At 39.4% G+C, this 27,431-nt stretch overlaps 1 protein-coding gene across 1 annotated transcript; it reads right to left on the reverse strand.

Moving 5' to 3' along the window:
- Positions 1–529: 529 nt before the first annotated feature.
- LOC139714909 (prosaposin-like) lies at positions 530–27,431 on the reverse strand (the record flags this gene model as incomplete). Its single annotated transcript, XM_071626554.1, has 16 exons — positions 530–719; positions 1,444–1,553; positions 2,620–2,812; positions 3,580–3,759; positions 4,816–4,875; positions 6,210–6,329; positions 7,385–7,471; positions 20,076–20,147; positions 21,117–21,236; positions 22,220–22,309; positions 23,041–23,109; positions 23,805–23,924; positions 24,577–24,672; positions 25,481–25,537; positions 26,475–26,597; positions 27,345–27,431. Coding segments are annotated over 16 exons (1,774 nt in total), but the record flags the coding sequence as incomplete, so codon positions are not given.

Consider the following 27,431-nt stretch of genomic DNA (forward strand, 5'->3'; position numbering starts at 1 on the left):
TTATGTATTTCTTTGTTTTTTTCGACCTTTTGTTTTATTTTTTTTTTCCACAAAATTTATGACAGAATCTTTTTCAAGCATAATTATGCTAAAATTAATTTAATTCAGACTATGAAAGTGAAAATAATCATATCTTTATGAATAAGGTGAGAAAACTCCATTTGCATAGACTTTATACACAAAATCACGTTTTTGAGCCATTTTCGGTCTGACAGGTGTGTATAAAAGGTCGTGCAGCGTCGTAATGGTATGCGCGATTTTCGCAGAAATTGTGTCAAAAGATGCGCAAGACTTGAAAGTAAAAAGTCAGCGAACGGCGTGGTCAAAAAATTTCGTGCAGCGGAATAGTCGCGAAAAATACCGGGGGGGGGGGTTGATTCACCCCCCCCCCCCCGGCCTTTTTAGGGTCAAGGAAAATGTTTGAATTCATTTCTTTGAAGGCTAACAGTTTCCCTCCCTGGTCTCCCCCCTCCTCCAAAATATTGGCACGACAGCACTTTCCGCGAGGAAGATTCGAGGGGGCACTCACAGGCTGTTGCCACGGCAGCGGAGGAGTCGCACAGCCCGACCTCGGCGCAGAAGGTCTGGGGGTTGAATTGCTCCAGGAGGAGCTGGACAAGAACATCCCCGTAGATCTCCATGAAGGAGATGCATTGGGTGTTGAGCGGTGAGGGCAGGTTGTTGCAGATCAACTTCTCCACTTCCTGGACGATCTCCGTCTGTTTGGGAAGAGACAGAAATGAAAACAAAATGTCATTGCCAAAATAAAAGTAAAACATGCAAAGTACAAAAGACAAATAAGGATGAAAAAAAAATCCAGACTTCAAAATAATCCTCTGTCACATCGAAAAGAATTTATGATCCTGAAAGCACCCCCAATCCCATAAAAAAATCATCATCCCAAAAGGAATATGTTTGATCTCATTTCTACGAAGGCTAACAGTTTCCCTGGTTTCTTGAACTCCTGATGGATGCTGTCCAAAATTAATTCACTATAGAATGAATCTTAAGCTACAGGAGACATCTACAGGTTTTTGTTGTTGTTGTTGCTGTTTGGTTTGGTTTATTTCTTGATCACCATTCCTCTCTGTGCTGCATGCAAGACAAACGATTAGACGATGGAACCTCCCGCCTAAAATTTTATGTAAAGGCACCCCTCCCTGAGTAAGCTTCACAGAGTCAGATGATACCAAATAGAAAATAAAAACAAAACCATGCCTGCTATGCATATGTGTGTGTGTGTGTTTGTGTGGTGAGTGCGTAAGATGTGATTTGAGTGCTGTTCATCATCACTCATCCAGTTTATCACAACATTACATTCAGATTCTTCTTTGAATTTCTCAGTAAAGTCCCAAACTTCACAAATCTCACGATATAGAGGCTATTGGACACCTTACAATGTATGCTACAAATCATTTCATTGCTATCGACTGGACTTGCTACCTTTGACTTGTTGGAAGACAAGATGACGTCCAGCTCCTGGACAAACAGCTGGCAGATGGAGCAGAACGGGGTGTCTGCCGTCGGGAGTCTGGACAAGACGGCTTTCAGCGCTGAAATATGACAGAATATTGTAAAGAAATGTCAGTAATTTCATGGCGTGATATGCAACGCCTGATATTTCAGCTCTATTATTATCATCATGATTGTGATAATCAGTACTATAAAATGAGTTCAAAAATTCAGCCAATCAGAAGTGCTAAAATGAGTCGTGTGTGTGTTCTTTATTTTTTGTACTAACATGCAGGGACTGTGAAAAGTGTGCAACAAAAAAGCGCAACTGTACGTTCACTGATGTCACATTGTACATACTTCAGCAGCATGCACTCAATCACTTCCTTACTGTAAACAATATTTGAATTTGTGTTCAGTGTGTTTGGAACAAGCATTTCTTGAAACATCTTGGCTGTTGAACATGTTCTACCATATATGCAGCTGATTGGCATTCATCCATAAAGGTAACTAAAAAAGATGGTCATAGACCCATTTTATAAAACAAATAATGCACAGGTTTAAGTTTGTGATATTAGTGGAGAAGTAACGCACTCTCACCTGTGCATTATTTGTATAACGTCAGCATCAACAGCATTTTCACCATTATCAAGACAGAATTTCATTAATTTCGCAGAGTGGCATTTTAAAACCCTTTGGCTGGATCATTCAATATTGTCGCTACATCACCAATGCTGTTAGCATTTCTTGCAACTTTCTTCGATGCATCACAAATGTGTGCATAAGAATTTGCTCTTCTCATTCTACCGACAACTTCTTGCTGGCGGTCTGCTCTGCAGTAGCCTGTCCAGTATTCAATTCAATTCAATTCATACATTTATTCAGTAATAAAAATCGTTTGGATATAGAATGTTTACAAAATGTAGCAGGTACAGTTCACAGAAAGCCAGAGGCTTGGTAAAAAAAAGAATGTACCCTTGAAAACAAATACCATACACATATTGCAATTTAAACATTAAAATACCAAATGATAAAGGTTACCAACAATATAAAAGGAGCACAGAGAGAATACAACAGTATACGTCAATCTTGTGAGTCTCTGAAACTGCACACGTCGAAAAAAAGATAGAAACAAAATGCGGTGGGCGGAGTCGGAGACTTGTCTACCTTTCATCGGCTCGCGGAGAGACTGGCTGGAAGAGCAGAAGCCAAGCTCGCGGCAAATATTGTCGGGGGACAACGACTGGGAGAGGAGCTCTATTATGAGGTAGCCATACGTGCTGATGTAATTCCTGCATTCCTGCCGCTCCGCCTCGGGTAGAATATTGCACACCACTTCAAAATCGTTCAGGATTTCCTCCTGATGCACCATGTGTGTAAAATAATTAACAGGTATGCATGCTAAATCCACATAACAGTCACAGCATCAGGGATGTCAACGTTATAAAAGGCAGAGCAATATTCTTATGGCTGAAAAAAACAACAACATATTTTTGGTGGAAAAACAGTATTTTTACTTTTCCTGCAGTAGATACATGTGTAGAATAAAATTGTGAGAAACAAAATATTTTCCATTAAACCTGCAGTCTTGGGGGTAAAAGACAGCACTTAACACTGCCAGAACACTAAACACTAAACACTAAACACTAAACACTGCCAGAAAGGAACAGCTGGCATCTCTGTAGCATAATTCCAATAACAAGGACTACTGTAAAGAAAACACAGCAAAAAATAAAAATGATAAAAATAAGAGGCATAGATAGAGGAAAGAGAAACATATGAAGGAGAGATGACAGAGTATAACAGAGAGATATCAAAGAGGAAAGTGGAAGAGAGATAGGAGAAAAAAAGAGAGAGAAAGAATATCGCTGGTGGGGTGACAAAACCTTGTATCTCAAAAAAGTCACATGTTCAGGAGAGAATGAAAAATATGGCAGCCAAAGCACTACATCAAATGGGAGAGCCTTTCCTTTGACATGCCTTGGCGGCTTCATTTTTGTGGTAAGCAGCTAGGATGGGGCACGACACCACTTGATTATCTGACCATTAATCCAAAACGGTGATTTTCACCAAAATTTGAGATACATGGGTCTTGTCATGCCAGCGACGCTTCGTATTTTCGCACACCTCTGTCTTGTTGTCGCTAAATACTTCAGCAAACAGGTGCATGACGACCTTGCATAAGTCGCAGTCTTCGTCGGACACCCTCGTGACTGGCGGCTTGGGACGGTTCGCCTTAACAGGCTGAACAGGCTGTGCAGCAAGGATCAAGGCTGCTGACTGTATACTTGAGGCAGGCACAGAGAGCTACACAGAAGGGGGGGGGGGGGGGAGGTGGGGAAAGGGAAAGGGGGTGGGTAGGGAAATAGATAGTGTCAATATCCTATCAAAGCACATGTTACACACAGTTGTACAGCAGTGTGCTTACCAAGCCTGAACCACTTTGTACTTGTCAGGTGCTGTAAAGAAACTTCCATCAAAGGGGTTTACATTGTACCTTAACCCTTTGAAACCGACCCCCCCCCCCCCCCCCACATCTTGAAAAAAGTTTCACAGCCCCTGCTCCTTAAAGGGATGGTATAGTATTGGTGGAGATGAGAATTGGGCTTTTAACTTTTTGCGAGATACCAAGAAAACACTTATGAAATAGTACAGAGCGTACCATTTTAAGAGGACTTCAAAGTTTATTTGATGAAAATCAGGTTTGAAACATCCAAAAACAAAGTAAAACAAAGCGATTGTAATAAAAGGTGGGTCCCACACTTTATTAGAATTGCTCTGTTTTGGATATCTCAGACATTTCAAAACCAATTTTCATCAAATAAACGTTGAATTCCTCATGGAATTACATGCTCTTTCAGATTTCATAAGAGGTCTCTCATTATCTCACCAAAAAATGTTAGAAACCTGAAATTAGGTCTCAACTAAAACTATACGATCCCTTTAACTCCTGATGAACATATCATCAAGTTCACAATGCATAAATTGACAAGACACAATGTACTGGTGTCATGTCATGAGAACAGAAAATTATCTTAATAAAGATGGCAAGGTTTTGGATCATGAACTCTACAGTACTCGTTTTACCACACATGTGAGGCTAATTGCAGACTACAAGAACAACAATTGCACTGGCATATTCAAGCACGCAACACTCATACAGTTTTGTACCACAGAAGCTGAAACCAAACAGCAACAGCACTTGGGCCTATGTGTTAAAGTCAACCATCGTGCATATAGGTGCATCTCATAGCGCTTTGTATCCAGTGGAAAAGGTGCTCTAAAAATATCTACGATTATTATTATATAGGTCTGATTTTGCCACGAGCTGAGGATTGCCTGAAAGTCATGGAGGGCTCATACCTGGGCAGGTGCAGCATCAGAGGTGCAGAATCCAATCTCGGTACAGACTGTGTCCGGATTCTGGAAGAAGTTCAAAAACCATGAGACGGCGTCACAAAATGGCTAAATATGGGACTTCATGAAATAATGAGGTATTATCCACGACAAATATCTTTGAAGGATTTAAGTTCAATCAAATTAAGTTCAGCAGGCAGTCCTGTCCCCATATCTAACTTCAAAGATATTAGGATTCATATAATGCTGATTTGTTAACACAATCTCACAACTCTGTTATTACACACCTACAGTGAAAACATATATTTAACCATTGTAGTTGTTAATTTTTTTTTTTCCTTTAACCCCTCACAAAAAGTTTTCATGTCAGTGTTAAACATGAGATACGAGGAACTACGAAATTCTGAAATTCTGCTTTTACGGTGAAAAATCACATCCAATCATACAAATGAGTCAATGAGAATGGACTTTTGAAAGTAATTCATGGCTAAAATCAGTGAACACTTCAGGAACTCTGTCTGTTAAGCTTATGCATGATGCCAGATCACCTGTAACAATTCCTGACAGTATGACTGCAGTATGACAGCAAATACAACTAGAAAAGCACTTGGAGAGACCTACCTCCGCCAAGCAACTCATTCTAGCCATCCAGCATGCCGAAAATTGCCTAATATCCCAAAGATAAAGCTAAAGGAAGCCTGTGTTTATGTTGCCTCATCAGCTTCCTCCTCCACAGTGCCTCTAGCAGAGCAAGCGCTTTAGTGCATGAATGCAAACCTCAAATACGCGCAGCTTAAACTCCTAACGATAAAAATATCCTTTGAAAATTCACAAGAATTCCTGGATCACTACGAATGTAACTTTAATCATCTGTTCCTTGTGTCATCATCAACTTTTTCTTTAAGTTTCATCCACATAAGTTTACAACATTTTGGAGTTACTTTGCAAACAGACAAACAACAAACCAGTGCCAACAACAAAATCTCCTCGGTGGAGGTAATAATGGTGGATGAGAACTGTGCTCCGTCTAGCTCGACTCAATTCACACTTTTTTGATGTAGTGGGTGTTGGTCTGCTGCTTCAGTGTACCGATTAACTTCACACTACAATGTACACCATTCTTTAATAGGATTCATGTATTTTTACCCTGCCAGTAAAGAAACCTGTTGCTCATTTCTGTGTGAATGAATACCCTTTCATGCTATCACAGGATCAAGAATACAACTTAACCCGTTGAGGATGAGTCCCGAGTTTACTTGGGCAAGTGTCTATGGGAAATATGCATTGTAGCAAAATCAGCCCGTCTTCAATGGGTTAATAGTCAGCTTTCCACGAGAATACTGGCTGCAGGAATTGACGGAAATATCCCCGCGGGTATCGAGAACTATGTACTGACTCACCAGGGCAGTCTCCAGGTACTGGAAGACGGTGGGTCCGTAAGTCTGGATGAGGAGTTTGCATTCCAGCTGGTACGTTCCTGCATACTGGCAGAGGGTCTGTAGCTCTGTCAGGATCATTTGCTGCAAAAGTTCATCACAAGAAAATGGAAACAAATATATACAAATAATCGCAGAGTTTAAGAGGCAGCCAGAACACTTCATAAGACTGCAATTTTTTTCTCTTATTATCAAGGTACAGAAATATGTATACCATTGTAGCTCAAGTGACTCTTACTACTGGTTCTTCCTCTGATCTTGATCGACTCTAGGGCAATTACCTGGACCCTTCCCCTGACCCTAACCCTGAACCTAATCCTAACCCTAAACCCAAACTCTAGCCCTAAATCTGATCCTAACCCCAATCTTTACTCTTACCTTATCTCTAAACAGTATTTTAGCCGGGGGGGGGGGGGGGGGGGGGGGGTAATTGCCCTGATACACATTGTACGGATAAATCAAGTTCCAGGGTAATTTGCCGTAGAAATAATCATCTAGCCTCATCAAATTGGCAACTCTATATTTTGACTGCACACCTAATACTGGAAGAAGATAACACTGAGCTGGTTATTTTGTTAACTCTACACAAAATCTATAAATAAGCATTAAAAGGTTGTCAATTGAGATGACGTCATATTTAATCTTCTAATCTGTGTTGCTGATTTGATTGAAGATCAGTAATAGATCTTGTGATTTTATTAAGGGATTTGATGATTTTGCTACTAAAAATAGACAATGGCATATGGCCAAGATGGGGCTCAAATGAAGAGAGGGTTTCATTTTATTCTCCCTCCAGAAATAGCAGCAATAAATGTTAGAGATGCCACACACACACACACAAAAAAAAAACCAAAACAAATAAATAACCACCCATGTATAATTCACACCATTTTTGTCCAGAAAAAAATATCAAAAGTTGGGCATGCACCTTACACACAAAAGTAAGTTCCTGGGTCCTTGTTCCTTTTTTTTTAACCCAATGTCTAAAGTTGGGGCGCACCTTATAAATAAGCATTTATCCTACAGCAGAAAACCACAGAACTCAAACATTGTACAACAGCATATACTTCTTGCTATGATACGACTGCAGCTAAAAAGGAGAAATTTCAGACGCTTTCAGCCCAATTGTTATAATTTACCTGAACTGTTTGGTTGCTGAGCATCCCATCCACATCAGTGATCAAAGTTTTGCAATCGCTGCAGAGAGTTGGGTCTGCCTTGAAAACCTGCATGCAATGAAAAGTAGAAGGCCACACTGAGTGTCATTTCATATGATTGCAGATGCCGTCAAAATCTTGTGCATACTTCATTGTAGGTATATGTCACAGGAGCAAAGAGGTCATGCCTGCATAAACTAGCCTCTATTTCAATTTCATTTTTTTTTTAAGTCTCTGGTGGTACAATGGGGGAAAAAAATTTTCTGCTGGAATTGCATAAAAGCATAGGCTTGCAGGCAAAGTTTCATTCATCAGCAGATCAATGGTATGAACAATCACGAGTAAGGATGGTGACTAACATTGATTATCCCATTGTTCCCCTCCATAGTCTGAACAATCACTACGAGTAAGGATGGTTACTAAAATTGATTAACAGATTGTTCCCTCCTAAACTCTTTCAATTAAAGCATGAATTATCCGACTCCTTTCCTTTCTCATTGTTCTTCAATAGTTCAGAGTTTTGTACCACTGCAAATTTGACATCGTTGACGAAGGTGCTTTACATTGGTGAGTTCCAGAGTCAAAACTGTGATTCCAAAAAATGTGCTTTCAATACACTTTAATAACAAATACCACCAACATCAGTCTCTTTATGTTGAGATAAACATGTGTGTGTATTTATCAGATGAATAAAAAAAAATATTGTAGGATGCAAGAAACACATGAGAGTATGGCACAGCTTTATCATGGACAACAGAAAATTATAAAACAAATAAGGCACATATTCATAAATCAAATAAGGCACATATTCAAAAACAATGGCATGGCACACTGATAGTCACAATCTATATAACGCATGTGGAGTTGTTAGTGTGGCAAGTGGCATCTTGAATGAGCTCATGGAGAGAAGTTCAGGTATTTATGATGCTGCCAGCTCCTTATTGAAAGGAGAGTACTGGCAGGAATGGAGAGTTTATATACGACAAAGCTCCTCTTTGATAACAATGGAGCGTATGTATGCATGCTATATGCCATCCCAGAGGGAATAAACACTTTACAAAAAGAAACAAACAAACAAACAAAAGGAAACAACCCAGGTACTAGTCGTACCAGTCTGATACACTTCATAACAGAAAGAGTCCTTGCCAATTAGATGCTGAAAAACTTCCTTCGGGAGATTTAGAACAATGCACATCAATAAGAGGTAATAACATATGATCATTTGTGGTAAGTGGAGAAATCACAGTATGTACTTTGAGGTAGGGAATAAAAGACAGAGAGAGAGAGAGAGAGAGAGAGAGAGAGAGATATGAACATATACTATCATATACAATGCAAAAATATGTCTATGCACTTGGACAGTAGAGGCTGTCAATCTCTGTTGGAAGATTACGCAGGGTGGGGGGGGGGGGGGGGGAGGGAGAGGAAGATGTATGAATGGATTCATTATCTACTTCCATGCTAAATGATGAGGTACGACTATCACATACTCAAAGTCACGGCCACCTCTATCACATTGTCTGTCGAGAAGAAAGATCTGGCCGAACTCAATAGACTGTGCAGTTTCAACACCCTTCTGGTACCATAGTAACATAGTATTTACCACAAAATACTTAAAAGTAAAACAAATTTATAGCTGGGAAAAGAGAACCAGCAACTAACAAGCAGACAAGTTGCAGCCTTTCACAATAGAAGTAAGTAAGTATGGATATCATTATTTACAATTTTGGAGCATATTTGCAATATTTACGAAAGCAATTATGTTCCAACATACATACTTACAAGTCCTTTGTGGATAATCACTCATACATCATTTACAATGAGATATTTTTGTAACGATTTGCAGAAAGTCAAATGAAAATGGAGCTGCAGAAAGCTGTGAATATCAACCCTGAGGAGAAACATGGTATTAAGATTCTCCAGCTGAGCGATCCTTGATGTGAAAAAACAAACAAACAAACAAACAAACTGACAAACAGAACATGACATAAGCATGACTACTTCCACATAAATACACACACAAGTACATAAACAAATGCTCACACACATACACACCCACACACATACATACATGCACAAGCATGAATATACAGGGACACAGTATGAAGCAATGCAATCGCACACACACACACACTCACACGATACATCATGTATTAAAGACAAGTTGACTTATTGACGCACAGTTGAGAGACTACACTCACCCATGAGTATTTTGCATTGAGTGACAATTTATTTCACAGTTTAATCATTTCTCCGAGTCAAAATCTTCAGAAAATGCTTCTATGTACACATTCGTATGACACAGATCGCTATGTCAACAGCTGTGACACGACATAATAAAAGGAAGACATTGGAAAAGATATGCGTATCATACGAAGTAAAGAGCACAACACTGTCATGAAGAGAACTGCAGACACATAATAAGATGCGCATAAATTCAAACATACGATGAACATGAGCAAATGCATGTCGATATGCCGCTTTGTAGATATATGCACAGCGGTGTGAATGACTCGCAGCGAGTGCGCCGATGTGAGATGTAGCCTGCAGGGGCCCTCAAAGCAGCTCTCTTCCTCTGGGCGTCCCCCAGAAAAAACAAAACAAAAGAAAACTTGCCTGTTTCCATAGCGATGAGGACATGCAGAAGCCTAGGTCATTGCATATGGTACTTGGATCCTAGAATAACATTAAAAAATATGACAATACAACAGTTTTAAGCTCCCTCTGATGCAAACAGAACAATGACAGGTTTAAATATCGGTAATCTGTGTATTTAAAAGAAATAGTTGTTTTTCGTCATGTTAATTTGCGAACTCGATATGCACTCTCTTGCCCACTAAAAATCAATACACCCCGTACGGAATATTATAAGAGATCTCTGCATTATCAAGGGTCAAACCTTTGGAACGACTTATCTCCTTTTATGCAAGTTTTGTCATCTTTTCCTATATTTAAAAAGCAGAGTAGAATTTTATCTGTCAAGTTTTAACCCTATTGTGATATTCTATTAGGAAGAACAGAGTGCAATACATATGTTTATTTCTATGACACCGGGAACTGACATATCATTTGTTTTGTTGTTGTTGTTGTTATAGTTGTTTGTTAACAAGCATTTTATATTCTCTCAGTTTCTTTCATTCTAATTCATGCTGTATTTCTATCATAGCATAATTTTGTAACACATCCTTTTTTTTTTTTGCTATCTGGTTGATATGCTTACATTTGTTTTGATTGATTGTAACGTTGTGCATTTGAATATATGTTTTGTATCTTTTTATTGTGCAGGGCCCCTTGGTAGAACAGTTTTTTAACTGAAAGGGCTACCATGTTGAAATAAAACGGAAATAAATAAAATAAATAAATCTATCACTTGGTCTTCTCCCACTTCGTCTAATAGCCATTTAGTCCCAACCCACATGGTCTACTCCCATTTCGTCTACAACCAGTTCGTCTAAGGACCATTTAGTCCAGCTGCCACTTAGCCTCATGACCAGTTGGTCTACTTTCAGATGGGCTATGCTCATTTCATCTAATACCCACAGTTTATCAGACAAAATGGGAAAAATCCAAGGAGACAAAATTGCACCATCTGGTCATTAGACGAAAAGATAATTAGCCAAACTGGGCATTAGACTGAGTGAGGATTAGACCAAACGGACATTAGACGAAATTGATAGGAGATCAAATGAGTTTAGCCATAGTGGTGTTAGACGAACTGGGAAGTAGACCATCTGATAGCAGACCAAGTGGCAATAAACCTAAATATCACCCAACTTCAACTGGAAGGTTCTGATTGTCAACTCCTTGACTTAACAAGTTGATGTAAAATGTAGCTTATTTATATACAGTACAAGAATGCAATGCCACATAAATCTAAGTGATTCCATTGTATAAAGCAGCAATCTATGCTACATGTAGCACTTATTTATCACCAATTTTCACTTACACAAAATCTCAAATCTCAAAAGCATACACACAAATTATCCGGATGCACGCATATCATCATACGTCGATAAATTTTCGAGCGGTCAAATTCACAATCATGGACTATCCTAATGAATGGAAAAATGAATGTGTGCATGTCATATTCATGTTGGGATCAGAGTTAATATTTTTTGTGCTGTTAGATTTGCAAAGAGCATCCAACTCACAAAAGTAAAGACCGCACTGAATATTTTGAGTATACAGTACTCCTGTATTCATGTGAGTCCAGTCCACTGAAAAACGGCTGTCTCGCACTTCATTCTTTATTTTGATCAGAAATTGACAAATGTCACACAAGCATTGTATGATGTACAGTAGTCACACATCAGGGCCCTGTTGCATAAAACCCTTACCGCTGGACTTATCGCTCCTTTCTAGCGGTAAGTTTTCAAATTAGCGGTAAATTTTATAATCCTTGATGCTGATTGGCTGTGACGCCTAATTTTGACGGTAGTTACCATTGAAATTCAATGGTAAGTTTTATGTAACAGTCCCCAGATCATTCTTTACATTCCATCTCTCTTTTTTTTTTTTTGTCATATCTGATTCACAAGATTTGCAAAAGCAAAAACTGGCACCAGCAAACAGTGGCCCAATCTCAGCTCACCAGTGACGAGACGATAAACTGGACGACCTGGTATCCGTACTGGTCTACGTAATCCCTGCACATATCTGCACTGTCACCCATCAGACTACACACCTGTTCCACTGCATTCACGATGGTACTCTGAAGCAAATGACACCAAACATGATGTTAAGGACTGCACAAATGACTCTGAAGAAACTGAACTTGAAGCAGTTTTATCACTACCTTTGAATTAATTCATCCCATCACATGTGTGCACTGATTCCCCCTCCTGTGGCTGAAAATCTGTGTACATTCATGAGAATCTGTAGTGATTTCACATCATAATATACATGTAATTTGAAAATGGAAATGATTAGATCTTATATAATCTTATTACACATTTAAGCATATGCCAATATGTGAATGTTCAAGTTTTGGTTCTCTTGTCTGTAAATTAACCTAATCAAGACAATCAGATTAACCAAGAAAGTTTACATACATTTGTATTTTAATACCTCACTATGCCAGCATTCAAGTCATTCTAGTGTCTGCTAATTTCTCAATTTTCTGCATACCTGTGCCCTGTTTTTCCCCTGAAGGATAAACAAAGAAGATTAAATGTAGAAAGGCTTTAATAAAAATCAAAGAAAGAGAGGTACGTATGAAAAATGTACATGGATACAAAACATACCTGCACATTTGGATCGTTCAGCTTGGAAATCACATCTGTAAAGAACTTTCCACAGTCAGTACACTGCTTTGAAGGTCCTGTAACCTTCTGTGAAAAAAAAAAACCAAAACAAAACATAAAACACAAACTAGAAATGTCGCTACGGCGACTGGTGTATGCCTCCGCAAAAATGCACGGTTCTCCTATAGGTCTATAGTACAATGTCTTGACAATGTGTGATGACACTTTCACACAATTGGCAAAATATTAAAATGACAGGTTTGCTACAAATAAGCTGAATGTTCACTTTCCTAGAACTAGGTTCAATTGGATGAATGATTAAAACGTCAGAGTGAAGGTATTTGGGGGAACTGATGATTTTTACTTGACTTTTGACCCTTTTATAAGTTTATGCATTGAGTAATTTTCAAGGTATTGAGAAAAAGTATAATTTCAGTATCAAATGGTAAAATAATATTATCTAAACCTGGCCTTTGACCTCACAGTTCCAAAGAGAATCACTGTTAGGTAGAACATGCATAAATATGTAAGTTTCATGATAATACCTTGAGCTACTTTTGAGATATGGAGGAAGAAGTGCAATTTAGCACTTTCACTTGACCTTTGACCTTTTGGCAAGAAACTTCCCACAGAATATATATTGGGTTATACATGCATACATCAAGTTAAAAAAAAATCCTTCAGGCATTGCATAAATATAAGGAAAGTAGTGATATTTTGAGGAGTTGACCTTGCCCTTTGACCCCCTGACCTTTGACCGATGACCCCCAACTTCCCTAGATAATCACTGCTCAGCGATACATGCATATATACTAAGTTCCATGAAGATACCTTGAACCATTTGCGAGATATGGAGAAAAACATGAAATTTCAACCTTTTTTCACAAAATAACCTGTGACCTTTGACCTTTGACCCCGTGACCCTAAAATCTAAACAAAGTATTATCCCCCCAGGTTATACCCTCATACCAAGTTTGATGTAAAACCACCATACGGTTCTTGAGATATCGACAAAAACAAAACGGGACGGACGTACGGACGGACGACCCGAAAACATAATGCCTCCGGCCACTTCGTTAGCGGAGGCATAAAAAAAAACAGTAGAATAAAGTCTAATAGTTTAACTGCAGCACTGATCACAACTTGAAACAAGATTACACATGGTTTTACTCAAAGAAGGGTTTATGGACACTTGTAGTGTCTTCACAGATACAGGAGACAAAATAAACAATAAATCAGCATCTTTTCTTTTGATTTATTTGTTGCTGTCCTGGAAAGCAGACTTGTCAAAAGAGAAAATTGATTTTATGTAATTATTTTCCTTTGACACACCTTTCTTGATTTCATCAAATTGGCAGCAAAGCAATCAAATAACTGCATAAGGAAAGAAACTTTTACCTGTTTGACACGAGGAATATGCACAGACATGCAGAAGCCCAGGTCATTGCAGATGGTGCTGGGATCCTGAAATGTCAGGTGATCAGGTGGTCACATGATTAAACTCAAACAGGTACACACTATGCCAAGGGCTAGGAACTAAAACAATCAGTGCACACTGGAATGTCTCACAAGAATTTCCCTCTCCAATGACTTCTAACACACTGCTAACTGACAATCTACGGATGGTGTGTCACACGCAGCAAGTACATATAGTCCATGAAACAGGATCTGGAATGGACATACTTCTCAAATACTGATCCAAAGATCATCAACGTTGAAATAATTTTTTCCTCGATTTCAATTATTTGCTTAGGGCATCTCAATACTGTCACAAATGTTCCAAAATGTAATGATAACATGTACTTCACTGTTCCAGAACACCCACATTAATTCATGTCTGCTTCAGTTTGTACAGCAGTATATATTTTGGTCGTACCTTCACAGACATTTGAATGTAGCAAGACAATATCTCACTGAAAACTCCCGAGATATGGTTCTTTTGATGAGTAGCTAGTGAGCAACCCACTTGCCTCCTGTTTGATCAGCAATGTCCATTAGAGAAATGATAGACAAAAATGCTGCATATTTCATAACAGGTCATGTTCAGTTTGCTGGTCATAGATGGAAAATTACTGCAACCGCACGACCCCTCAATTTCAACAATGAAACGACCTTATTTTGTTACCGCACGACTACACGAACACAAAAACAGAATCAAATTGCACAACACCTGAAAACACGCCCAAGCTGCAGAACATATAAATGTACACTATAATGCAAAATCTCATTGATTGCACGTTCGTTTATCATATTGCTTCTATCGCCTTCAGACTACGTCCATCGTCAAACTTACCAGTGAGGAGACGATAAACTGGATGACCTGGTATCCGTACTGGTCTACGTAATCCCTGCACATGTCTGCGTTGTCACCCATCAGACTGCATACCTGTTCCACGGCACTAACTATGGTATTCTGAAGCAAATAACATCACAAAATGGAGCCAGGGACTATACAACTGGATGTGAATTAACTGATTCCTGAGCTCTTAAATCACTGTCTTTGCCTTCATATAATAAATAGACTGATTGACTCTCCTATGAAAATATCAGGTATCCCAGCTGAAAATATGCATTCAGGTCATGTGTATCCATAAAGTAGTGATTTCATAAGAGAATACACAAGTAATCTGCAAAATCATTTATCTTGTTGCACCTTTGAGCAGATACAAATGCATTGATGCTCTATTATCAGCTCTTCTGTCCGTCGATTCAGATAATTAGAAAGCTTCAGATTCAGCAAAGCCGAAATGCAAACAGCAATTTAAGTTTTTGTGTTTAAAAAAACCCCCTTCAATTCAACTTTTGTGCACAGCTGTTTTCCAGTCTTTCCCTCATAGAATACACAAATATGATCTCACATAGAGAAACTTTAACCAAACCTTACACAAAGAGGTATGTACAAAAAATGCAGACAGCCACATACATACAATTTTGTACCTGCACATTTGGATCGTTCAGTTTGGACAGCACATCTGTAAAGAACTTTCCACAGTCAGTGCACTGCTTTGAAGGTCCTGTAACCTCCTACGGTTGAAAAGGAAATTAAGAACATGAAGAGAAAAGAAAGAAGACAATACGAAATCCATTTATTTAATCCCAGCACTGATTCATAAATTGAACCAAGACTACATATGGTTCACTCAAACAAGGATCTACACACATATGTACATATCTAGTTTCTTCACACACAAAAAATTGTGTACATAAATGCACAAGACACAATTCACGAATTCCATATCTTCTCTGCTTTACTTTTTTTTTTGTGTGTTTTTTTTTGTCTGTCTGTCAAAGCACACTTGTCAAGAGAGAAAACTGATTTTATGGTATCATTTTCCTCTGACACACCTTTCTTGATTTCATCAAATTGGCAGCAAAGCAATCAAAGAACTGCACAAGGAAAGAAACTTTTACCTGTTTGACACCAGGAAGATGCACAGACATGCAGAAGCCCAGGTCATTGCAGATGGTGCTGGGATCCTGAAATGTCAGGTGATCAGGTGGTCACATGATTAACTCACATGGGTACAACACACTATGCCCAGGGCTAGGAACTAGCGCAATCAGTGCACATGGAAAAAGAATTTCCTTCCTCGGCGACATCAAACACACGTTTACGGACAACCCGGGATGGTGTCATCTACACTAAGTATAAAGTTTCTTTGACACAGGATCTGTTTATGATAAGCACACTTCTCAAATACTAATCCATTGCTATTCGTATTCGTGATTTCTTACTCTGTTTCAATTATTTGTTTAGGGCATCTGAACATTTGCATGAGTCTCCAATTTTGCAAAAGATGTGTTTCAAATTAAAACCACATACTTTGTAGCTGCTTTCGTGCACAAGCTTGATAACAAAATCAAGTGCAAAAGGTCAAAAACCATGTCCTCGCAACAAAACATACACCATTCAAAGTAACACAACAATGTATTGCACATTCCATCATCATGTTGTTTCTTATGCCTTCACGCTTCATCCATCATCAAACTCACCAGTGAGGAGACGATGAACTGGATGACCTGGTATCCGTACTGGTCTACGTAATCCCTGCACATGTCTGCATTGTCACCCATCAGACTGCAAACTTGTTCCACAGCATTCACAATGTCATTCTGAAAAGCAAAGAGACAAAGCATATCAGACATACCGAGCATACAACAATAGAGGGCACAGAACACCGCCAGTAATCATATTTAGTGGAAAATGTGGGACAGATCATACACCTACTACAACCATGAAAGTGAATCGTAAGACATGATAATCAAATAAATCATTATTCCTATTCCAATCAAGAGCAATGCCAAATTCCTGATCTGTGCAGAGTTCGGGGTTGTGTACAGATGGACACCATGTTTAGTGTCACCCCGCACTACATTGTAATCATACACACATATCGTAATTGATCTATGTAACGTGTCAGGCAACACATCACTAATAATATTTAATACTATTTTATCTAGTTACTTTTGTCATTTATTATTTCTTCTTCTTTTTTTTTAAATCTGAAAATGACTTAGATATTAACAAACTCAAATCAGTACTGTGAAGGGTACACTGTAGTGTATTTTGGAGGATGATTAGGTACATAGCACATACAGGCCTAAATATGAATGGAATAATGCAAATATATAAAATCAATCATCGCTGAGAAAAATAAATGTGACTGAAATAATCAAAACAGCCATGAATGTGTGGGGAAAGGACTTATGCACATATGGTTCTGTGTACGTATATGTGTGTGTATGTGTGAAAGAGACACTGTGGAATATTTGTACAACTTACTTCAATAAGAGACAAGCATGCACAAGAATGAATGAGTTACTTGAGGGAAGGGCTTACCTTATAGACGTCTCTCCCTGGATACGGCATGGTATGACGACAAACACACACAAGAGGATTATGCGTCATGTTTGCCAATGAAAGGGCTGCTGGACGGCAGTGGAATGCAATATGCGCTGTGGCTTCTCTCCTTACAATACATGATAGATACCACAAACTATCACTGCAAAATCATAATCAGCATTTCTTTCACTGTCGTCGTCATTATTGTTATCATCATCACCATCATCATTGTCATCATCACCATCATCGTCGTTGTCATCATCCTCGTCATCATCAACATCATCATCCTCGTTGTCATCATCATCATCCTCGTCATCGTCATCCTCACCATCATCCTTGTCATCGTCACCATCATCATCATCATCATCCCCGTCATCATAATCACGATTATTACCACGACCTTTGTGTACACATCATCATTTTGCATGCGGGATACTTTACAAGCTAGATTGAGCACATCACACACGTCTCCTCACAAAATATGCGCTTATACACAAAGTAGGTGGAAGAGAGTGCGTCGAGTTGGAAGTACATTCTGTACAGTGGTACCTTTTCAGGCCAGGGATGTATGAATATGTAAGATGCTTTAATATGAAGACAGTTCAAGTCCATGAGCTGGGAGTCACAAATAGGTGCACTCATGAAAACACTCAACCCCTGCATTATCACTAAAATACAAAAAGGCGGTGCTACCCACAAACACACACATTTAAAAATGAATACACTTACTGGAAGCATTATTTGTGTCGCACTGAACACAGATCCAAACACAGACTCTTTGTCACTCCAGCACTCAGTACAATGTCTTCAGACTCACGATGGAGGTATCACATTGAATGGAAGTGTGTGAAGGAAGCTTTGGAACATTCAATTCAAGGTTTTCACTCCGCTTTATCATGCTCTCTCCGGCAACGGCAGTCGTCGCTGCTCACTCTGTCAATCTGGCAATTTGTCGAATGTGTACATAGTCACGTGGTAATCTCCGCCAGCAAACCATGTCTTCTTTGTGTTAAGCTCCTTTCACATCCCAACTTTTTCACGAAGAATCTGAAGGCAAAACTCTCAAAAGTCAGGAGTCTGTTTTTTGTTTTTTGTTTTGTATTTTTCTCAATTTGTTTCTGTTATTTACAATCTTTCCCAAAAGTGGGTCCTCCCCCCACCCCCCATCTCCTTAGTTCCAGGGTCCCTGAACATGGCTGGGGTTTACAAATTACAACTGTCAAGTTCCTTTTGGCACAGGACTGATGCACTCAAAGGCCCTAAAAAAGCAAAGGGGGATCATTTCAAAGAACACTGCGATGAGTCAAACAGGGCTCCCAACTGATACACAAAACATTCAAAAAGTTGATCGTACATGTAGCTTTATACGCTGTGGGCGGCAGTGCACAATGTCGAGGTAGCATCAGAGTTGATCACTGATTTTACAATGCAGGCTGGCCTGCTGTGAAGCATTCACTGAACTGCTCTCAAATATCGAATTGCGCAATTTCGACATGCGCTGGGTTGACCACACAGAATAGACATGCAGGGGCGGATCCAGGAATTCCGTAAAGAGGGGATGCCTTTACAAATTTAAAGGGGGTGCACGCGCCTCCATTTTTTTCTTTTTATATCTTTTGTTTTAACAATAAAATAAGGGGGTGTGCGTGCCATGCGCCCCCGCCTGGATCCGCCACTGAACGTGTGACTGGTTATGCAGGTTCTGTGTGGAATGAATGAGACTTGATATCACACACTGCAATGTAATGGACTGGTTCATCATTGCTTAACGCGTGGCATGTTTGACTTGTTGAGAATGAATGAAATGTCGAGTATTATCAGTCTGCGGGGTGATGGTCTTTCTCGCGGAGGGAGAATGCACGCCGGTGGATGAAAAGCTGACTTTAATCTGAACTTATATTTACTTGAACGGTGGGGTCGTTGAGTTTGGACAGAACGTCCGTGAAGAACTTCCCGCAGTCTGTGCACTGCTTAGACGGACCCTGCAGACCCTGAAATCACATGATATGGAAAGACTCAAATCGCCGTACAACCTAGAGCAAAGTGTACATTTCCTGCTTTTTCCACGCTATGTGGCAAGTACTACCTGCATCAGAACTAAATAGAGGAAAGACTGAAAGTAAATGATGCAGTACAGACGGATATTTCGGATGATTCTGTCGACAACGCTGCTCCTGCTATTAAAGAAAAAAGAATAAAATAATCAAGTTTGTCCCTGAAATTTGATAGCCAGTGAAATACCCGTACCTAGTAATCATGTGAAAATAGTCAAAAAGCGTTATTTAAGCACAGCGTAACATCAATCTTCGGCGAAAGAAGAAGAAGAAGAAACACTATCAATTACCGGAGGGAAACAATGGAGAAAACAAATAGACAAATTAAACCGATTCCGGCAATTGGTGTTAGTATATAATGTATCTAAGCCATCTAGTAGGCAGCAATGGAGGGGGGGGGGGGGGGGGGGGGGCAAAGGATTTATCTGAGACGTTACAGAGACATTTACTAAGCAATCCCTTTACAGGGGATCTTACATCCCCTCCCTCCCCCTGGGAAATATAATGACACAGCATCGCAACCAATTCCTTACCTTGAACGGCATTCGTGGGACTGAGGTTGTTGAAGAGCAGAATCCAATGCCTTGACACACTGTCTGGGGATCCTGCGTTTCGGTCAGGGCACACAAAAAAATTGGGATACAAACATCATGAGATCTTCACAAATTGCCGTAAAAATATAGCGGAGAACAAAATACATTGACATGAAAACAGCTGAATCTCTTTGAGTTCACCTACATTGCGGCTATGATATTGTGTGACACTCTGTATTGGAATCACAGCATCTTCTACGAACAATGATAAAGGGCTCACACGGCTAAATAATTCCCCATAGAGACGTGTGTTAAAATTCAAAATTCAAAAAATTCTCTAAAGTAGCTGGGAGAAATAAGGTGTACCATCTTCACTAACCTGGATAACTGAGATATACCCTTTCATTCATCAAATTCCCAAGGCAGGTTCTTCAGCTCAAACTCTGTCCAAGGGTCTACAAAGCCAGACTACAAATTCTTTTCACTCAAAAAATCACCTATTTTCTGTACATGCACCCAATGAAATACAGTCCCTTCAAATTCCATGAGAAAAGCTTTCATCTTCCAACCAAAACGCAGTTTGTAGAGGAATTCATACTCAATATCTGCAGCTATTCAGTTTTTTGCCAAACTGCATTATTGATTTTTAATTAATTTTTTTTTCATCATTTATTTTAGTATCTTTGGTACGAATTTGTGAAGGGGTCTGGGACATTCCATTTCATTTACAGGTGTGAGCCCTAAATTTCACTGGTAGCCATCTGCCATTTCTTGGCTTGGAATGGGATGTGGAATAGTGTTGCTATGGTAGTTACCATTGATTGCAGAGTTTAAAGTTTAGAACTATGTCTACTTTGGATGGACCACTGAATGCTGGTCAATATAAAAGCTTGGCAGGGTCAAGATAAGTGCCTAACGTAGGCACATGCAGGGTTAACGATAGCCACAGTCTGAGACACCCAAAACAGTTTTCAAACACTCCCAACATTTCATTCCACGGATGGAATCAGTAGTCGAGGGGGTCGAAACAAACTGGCTCACCAGAAGCGTTGCGAGTTCGCTGAAGACGAGCGGGGCAAAGTCGTCGACGTAGCTCTTGCACTGGGCAGCAAAAGAACCGAGCTGAGTGCAGAAGGCATCCAGCTCTTCTATGATCATATGCTGCAGGAAGAAATAAGTCAAAACGCACTTGATACACAAAAACAGGTATAGAGACTGCTGCCTACACCAAAGGGAAGACGATTGTACAGAACAAAACAAAAAACAAAAAGCAAAACAAAAAACATCACGTGGATGGTCTTATTTTTCATGTGCTTGGGTCTTCTCACATTTTAAAGGGACTGAGTGTACAGTTCTGGTTGAGGTGAGGATTTAGCTTTTAACATTCTGCGAGATATTCAGAAACCACTCTATGAGATGTCAAAGAGCATGCAATTCTAATGGGTATCAAAAGTTTATTTGATGAAAATCGGTTTTGAATTGGCCGAGATATCTAAAAACAAGGTGAAACAAAGAGATCCTAATTAAGGCATGGCATGTCGCCTTTTATTATTATCAGTTTTTTTAATATCTCAGCCATTTGAAAACCAATTTTCATCAAATAAAGGTTGAATCCTTCCTCAAATTACATGCTCTTTCATATTTTATAAGAAGTTTTTCATTATCTCACTTAGGAATGTTATAAACCTGAATCCCCACTTCAACCAGTACTGTACAGTCCCTTTAAGCTGTTGCCAACAAGATACTGTACAGTGGACTCCCGTTACGGCAAAGTCCTCGGGACCAGCACTTTTCTTTCGTTATATCGAAATTTCATTATGACCAAACAAATACACAATAAAAATACATATAGAGGATAATGTTGTGGCCATAAGTTCTACTTCATTGTAACTAGTTTATCTAGGCTGAGACTCCTGGACCCCATTTAATTTGAAAAAAAAAAAATTGACATGATGGCAACTCCTGTTGGAATGGCAGTTGTCATTGTAACAACAAGAATCCAGCTTCCTGATTGGCTATTGCTATTAGAGGTCACCAGTCCAGCAAGAGTTGCTATCCTAACATCTTTTATGAAATGGGGCCCAGATTTGCTACTGCCGTCGCCTCCAGTAAAAGACTTTTCTCTTAGCAGGATTGCAGCATACCTGGACTGTTGTGTTTGAAAGCAGCCCATCTATGTCCTTGATGAAAGCCTCACAGTCTGCGCACGTGTCACCTGGGGCCTTAGAGTGCAACTGAACAAGAGAAACGAGTCAGACAGACAGACAGATAGACAGACAGAGAGACAGACAGACAGAGGTACATTTCATGTTAACGTCCTGTTGACAATTGAACGGGAAAGTCAACACTTCATAAAAGTGCTTACAATACTTTCATTGACTGCTGATTAAAGGGGGATATATACATTGTAAAAACTACACTTAAAGTCTTCTGTATGTGCATGTATGTGTATGCATGTACGAATGCCCCTTGGTGCATTTGGCTTAGCCACAGTGGAGATTACGAGTGAATTTGACTCATGTATGCCATCAAAAGAACTGATAACTGGAAGACGATACACCCCTGATAGCAAGTGAGATAATCAACTATGTTTAATATGCATTATCATGCTGTCTGTTTCATAAGGCACTTTCACATACACAAAAATTGCACATTACAATAATGGTAGCAGCTACAAAAAAAAACAAGCAGCCACAAGCTAATTGGACTTTACGCTATGGTAACTGATAACCACATCCAGAGCATGGTGAAAAAAACAATGCACCCTTTGTAAGCATCTTTTTAATTGATAAGGCATCAGAATGAGTCACTTCACTGTCTGTGTTCAGTAGTTACAACAACAACTAATGTTACAGATTTCCTTTCATTTCAAAGTAAAAACAAATCAATGTTTGATGGAAATCAGTTTAATCTCATTCACTCATAAATCAAACCATTATCACATCTTTCACACCAAGTGCGTTACCTTTTGACTGAGCTTATTCCAGATGTTGGACTGGCAGAATCCTATGATCTGGCACACTTGGTCGGGATCCTGAAATTGCATCACCACACATCATACATGACCATTAACAATGGCACCCACGAACAGTGAAATAAATCTATTTATGGCTTTTATGATAAATACATTTAACTCACTATCCAATGAAATCATGTGCCAATGAAAAACTAATTTCTTGTTCATTTGTTGTACTTTTTTATCAAAGCTGTCTCAAGGCCACTACACACTATACGATTCAATCGGTTGAATGACTGTGGAAGCAAGCTAGTATCTAGGTCATACGACTAGTCACGCAACTCAACACCGCATACATGTACTATGTGATCAGACTATACAGATAGACTTACCTATGTACTACCTTTATGCTGTAGCGTGATTAGCTGAAAGTCCACAACTGAAAATATATCATGTCAAATCTCTACAACTGGGTTGTGTTGAGTGACTTACGCCTGGCAGGGTGGTGACATTACAGACTTCTGGTCTTAAGATTGTACGACTAGTGAATTGTGGCAAAGTTGTGAAGTGTGCAGTGGCCTTGATATGTTTCAATATCAACACTTTCCACATTGACCACAAAAAGGCTCTGCATTCCACAGGGCAATATAACTAGAGTATGAAGACATCATCACCAATATATACTACAGTCTTGCTGCTTGCCATCACAGATTATCACACAGTGCATTCATAAGGGTATTCAAGGCGTACAGACAATGTGCAGACGCACTCACCAGGAAAGACGCGATGGTGTCGAAGACCAGCTCGGCGTACTGGTCGACGTAGCTCTGGCACTGCGACGAGAATGACCCAAGCTGCGCACACAGGTCATCCAGGTCTTGTATGATCATGTTCTGGGTGCAGTGAGAGTATTTCATTGGTATGAATTTTCACAAAAAAACCCACAACTTACAGTGCAATGTCCATATAACACACATAGAACTTCCTACAGGTCACAGTCATACTCCTCACTCAAAGACTAGAGAGCCAGGCCCCGGCTTGACTCTCGCTAGTGGATTGACTTTAGCTCACATGACAACACTCTGGGCCCTGTTTCATAAAGCTGTTGTTAAAGTTACACATGACTTTACGATCTGGAATATGAAGTGCCAATATTTTTTTCCTTTACGTTTTAACAAAGTACGACTGTATGTCAATATTTCATCTACATTGGGGCAAACATACACTTTCAACTAAAAACATGTGCTAAAATGTAAGAATACTCATTATCATCTGCAAATTTCAACTTTAGCTATTGAAATTAACAGTGATTAGGAAACCCACTTGGCTCGCCATATTCCAGTTGTTGGTAAAGTCGTGCATAACTTTATGAACAGCTTTATGAAACGGGGCCCTGGTCCCTTTTCTTGCAACTGCTTGATTTACAAGGAGAAGGCCTTTGACAAAAGTTGAGCATGCCTGAGCTAGAAGCAATGAGGCACGATGAGTAAAAGGGACGGGATGAGGACGGGACAAGGGCATACTTCGGTCAAATGTACGTCTCACCTGCACCGTCTGGTTCATCAGCATGCCGTCAATATCCTTGATGAGTGCCTCGCAGTCCGCACAATCATCGCCGGGAGCCGAACGCATCTTTGAAACCTTCGGGAAGACATAGATGACGCTCTTTTCAAAATGCACATATTTTTCTTTACACAACACTGGAGCACAGATGTGATGATGTCACAGTCTTTTGTTGTAGCTTGGGTTGGAACCAGGCGCGTGTATAAACACTTTGGCCAAGTAAGGTTATTTAGAACCAGTTTCCATGGCAATAAATGGCTAAGACATCACACTTTGGTACAATTGTGAAACCTTCAGAAAGACATAATGTCGCTGGGGCGACAAGACCTTGTCAAAATGTCAAATGTTCAGGAGAGCAAAAACACGAGGCAGTCAAAGCACTATATCAAAATGGGATAGCCTTTCCTTTGACATGCCGTGTTGGCTTCATTTTTGAGGTGTGACAGCTAGGAATTGGACAGGACATCAATTGATGGATTATCTGACTATTAATCCAAGAAAGTCATTTTCACCAAAATTTGAGATACAAGGTCTTGTCATCCCAGCAACAAGTACATTACACTCTTTCTTAAAGCACAAACTTTACACTTCCTGGCACACTACAAATTGAAGATCTGAGGGACATATTTTATCCACGCCCAGAGCCAACACACATTCAAAATGATAACTTCCGTCTCACTGTGCAGCAGTCTGTTTTTCCTTCTCTCTTTCTCTCTCTCTCTATCTCTTTCTGTCTTCCATGTTTCCTCTACATAAACCACGCATACCATGAAAGAATGCATGAAAAAATGAATAAAGAAAGATAATATGAATAGATGAATGAATAAAAGAATAAAAAAAAAAGAAGAAAGGCAGAATGAAAAAAAAAAAGACTGACATTATTTACATTTGGCAAAGAGAGTGATGGACAGAAGCCAATCCTGGGGCAGAAAGTCTGAGGGTTCTGTAAATAAAAAGAATAATACCATCCAAACATCAGTGGTAAATATTAAAAAAAGACACATGCATACACATACAGAATTTTTACAAATGGTCAGTAAAATAAATTCAGGAAAGTTTCACCTACAATGTGGTATTTCAACTATGAGGGTTGCAGACATACATGTATATACTTGACATATATTGAATACTGAGATGACTCATCAGAAAGAGAAAAAATATCTGCTCTACACTTGTGTGTAGCAGTACCTGCACATCTTATTCTGTAAAACACTTGCACATTTCCCCACTACTGAGTAATCTTATACATGAAAAGCCCAAGTGAAACATTCCCTGGTCTTGCTCAATCTCTTCTTGTTCCTGAAAATTACATCTACTAATACCACTTTTTAGAAAATGGACAAATCCATTTTCTGTTTTCTTTCACACACATGGAATCTTTACTCCATGTGAGGCCATGGCACCCACATTACATTAAAATGAGTGAATTACAATTGGCAGCGATCATTAATTTGCCACAGAGGGTGTAATGACGTTCTGTCATTTATAAGCAGATGACATGAGGAACATTGCTACAAAAGTTCGTGTGGGGTTAAAACACAATTTATACTTGATTTACCTAGTCTTTATATACAAGCATCTGTGCCAGTAGGCTTTATGTGGTAGTAGGAAATGTATACTTCAGTGGGACCTTGTTATAACGAGGTCGGATATGGCAAATTACCTGATATAACACAACAATTTTGTAGGTCCCATTCCTCTTTTAATATATTCCTTTGTTTTTATTCCAGATATGATGAGAAAATTTTCTGATCAAAAGCAGCATGTTATAATGAGGGTCCCCAGTACTAAGGACGGAATTCCGCCCATTTTATGTTTTGTCTATACCAAATCAATATTTGATCTACGAGCAACAAAAAGGACCGCAGAACTGGACTTACCAAGACGGTGACAAGTTCTGCAAAGACAGGTTTGGTGTAAGTGTTGACGGCGTACTTGCAGAGCGTGGTCAAGGGGACACCCAGAGTGTAGCAAAGCTGATCCAGTTCCAAGATCACTGCCTCCTACATGTCAAAAGTTAACAATAAAATTAATGAAATTGAATACTGTATGAGCTGACATTTAGAACAGATATTTTTGCAAATTTCTATTTGTCCGACATTTTACGGTGTTGTTTGATTTTGCAGTTGCAAGGGTCTACATGTCATTACTTCACCTTTCACAAAATACTAGACAAGAATGAGTCTCAGTGACAAACCCAGTACTGAATGCTTCTACTTCAGTCATTCCCTACACATATTCTGGGGTATCATCCTATCCTAACTGATCACAATCACTTGCACCAAAGAGGATGAAAAACAGGAGCATAACATGGATGTCTGAAACTCAAATACCACTGCATCATAATAACAGTCTAGAACAAACTTTTGTGACAAGAACAGCATGCAGTAAATATTAGCCGGCAGAAATCAAAACTGTCACTATCTTTTTTTTTTACAGTGATTTGCTTTAAACTTGCTTTATTATTATACCACTGAACATCTGCAAACAACTCCTGAACTACGTGAAATGAGCTTATACCAAAACACCTCATGGCGGTTGTCTTGTCAGTGTATACAAGAAGCGGGTCTGAACAAGGCTCTCTTAGGTCTCTACAGTTCAAGTGGATATGTTACAAGTGGAGGGTTTATCATCATTCATAGGTTTCTGGTGCATGTGATAACTGCACCTCAGACAGACGGCATGTCATTCACATCATTAGATGTGCCACTCTCATGAGTTTTGCAACCCTCACGGGGGAGTTGTCGTACCTGGATAGCTGGATTGCTCAGGAACGTGTCCAGAGCACCGACATAGGTCATGCAGTTGCTGCACAGCTGGCTTTCATCTTCATTTCG

Source organism: Diadema antillarum, unplaced genomic scaffold (assembly GCF_040938485.1).
Source record: "Diadema antillarum isolate AM-2024a unplaced genomic scaffold, OU_Dant_1.0 seq00002520_RagTag, whole genome shotgun sequence".
NCBI classification, from domain to species: domain Eukaryota; kingdom Metazoa; phylum Echinodermata; class Echinoidea; order Diadematoida; family Diadematidae; genus Diadema; species Diadema antillarum.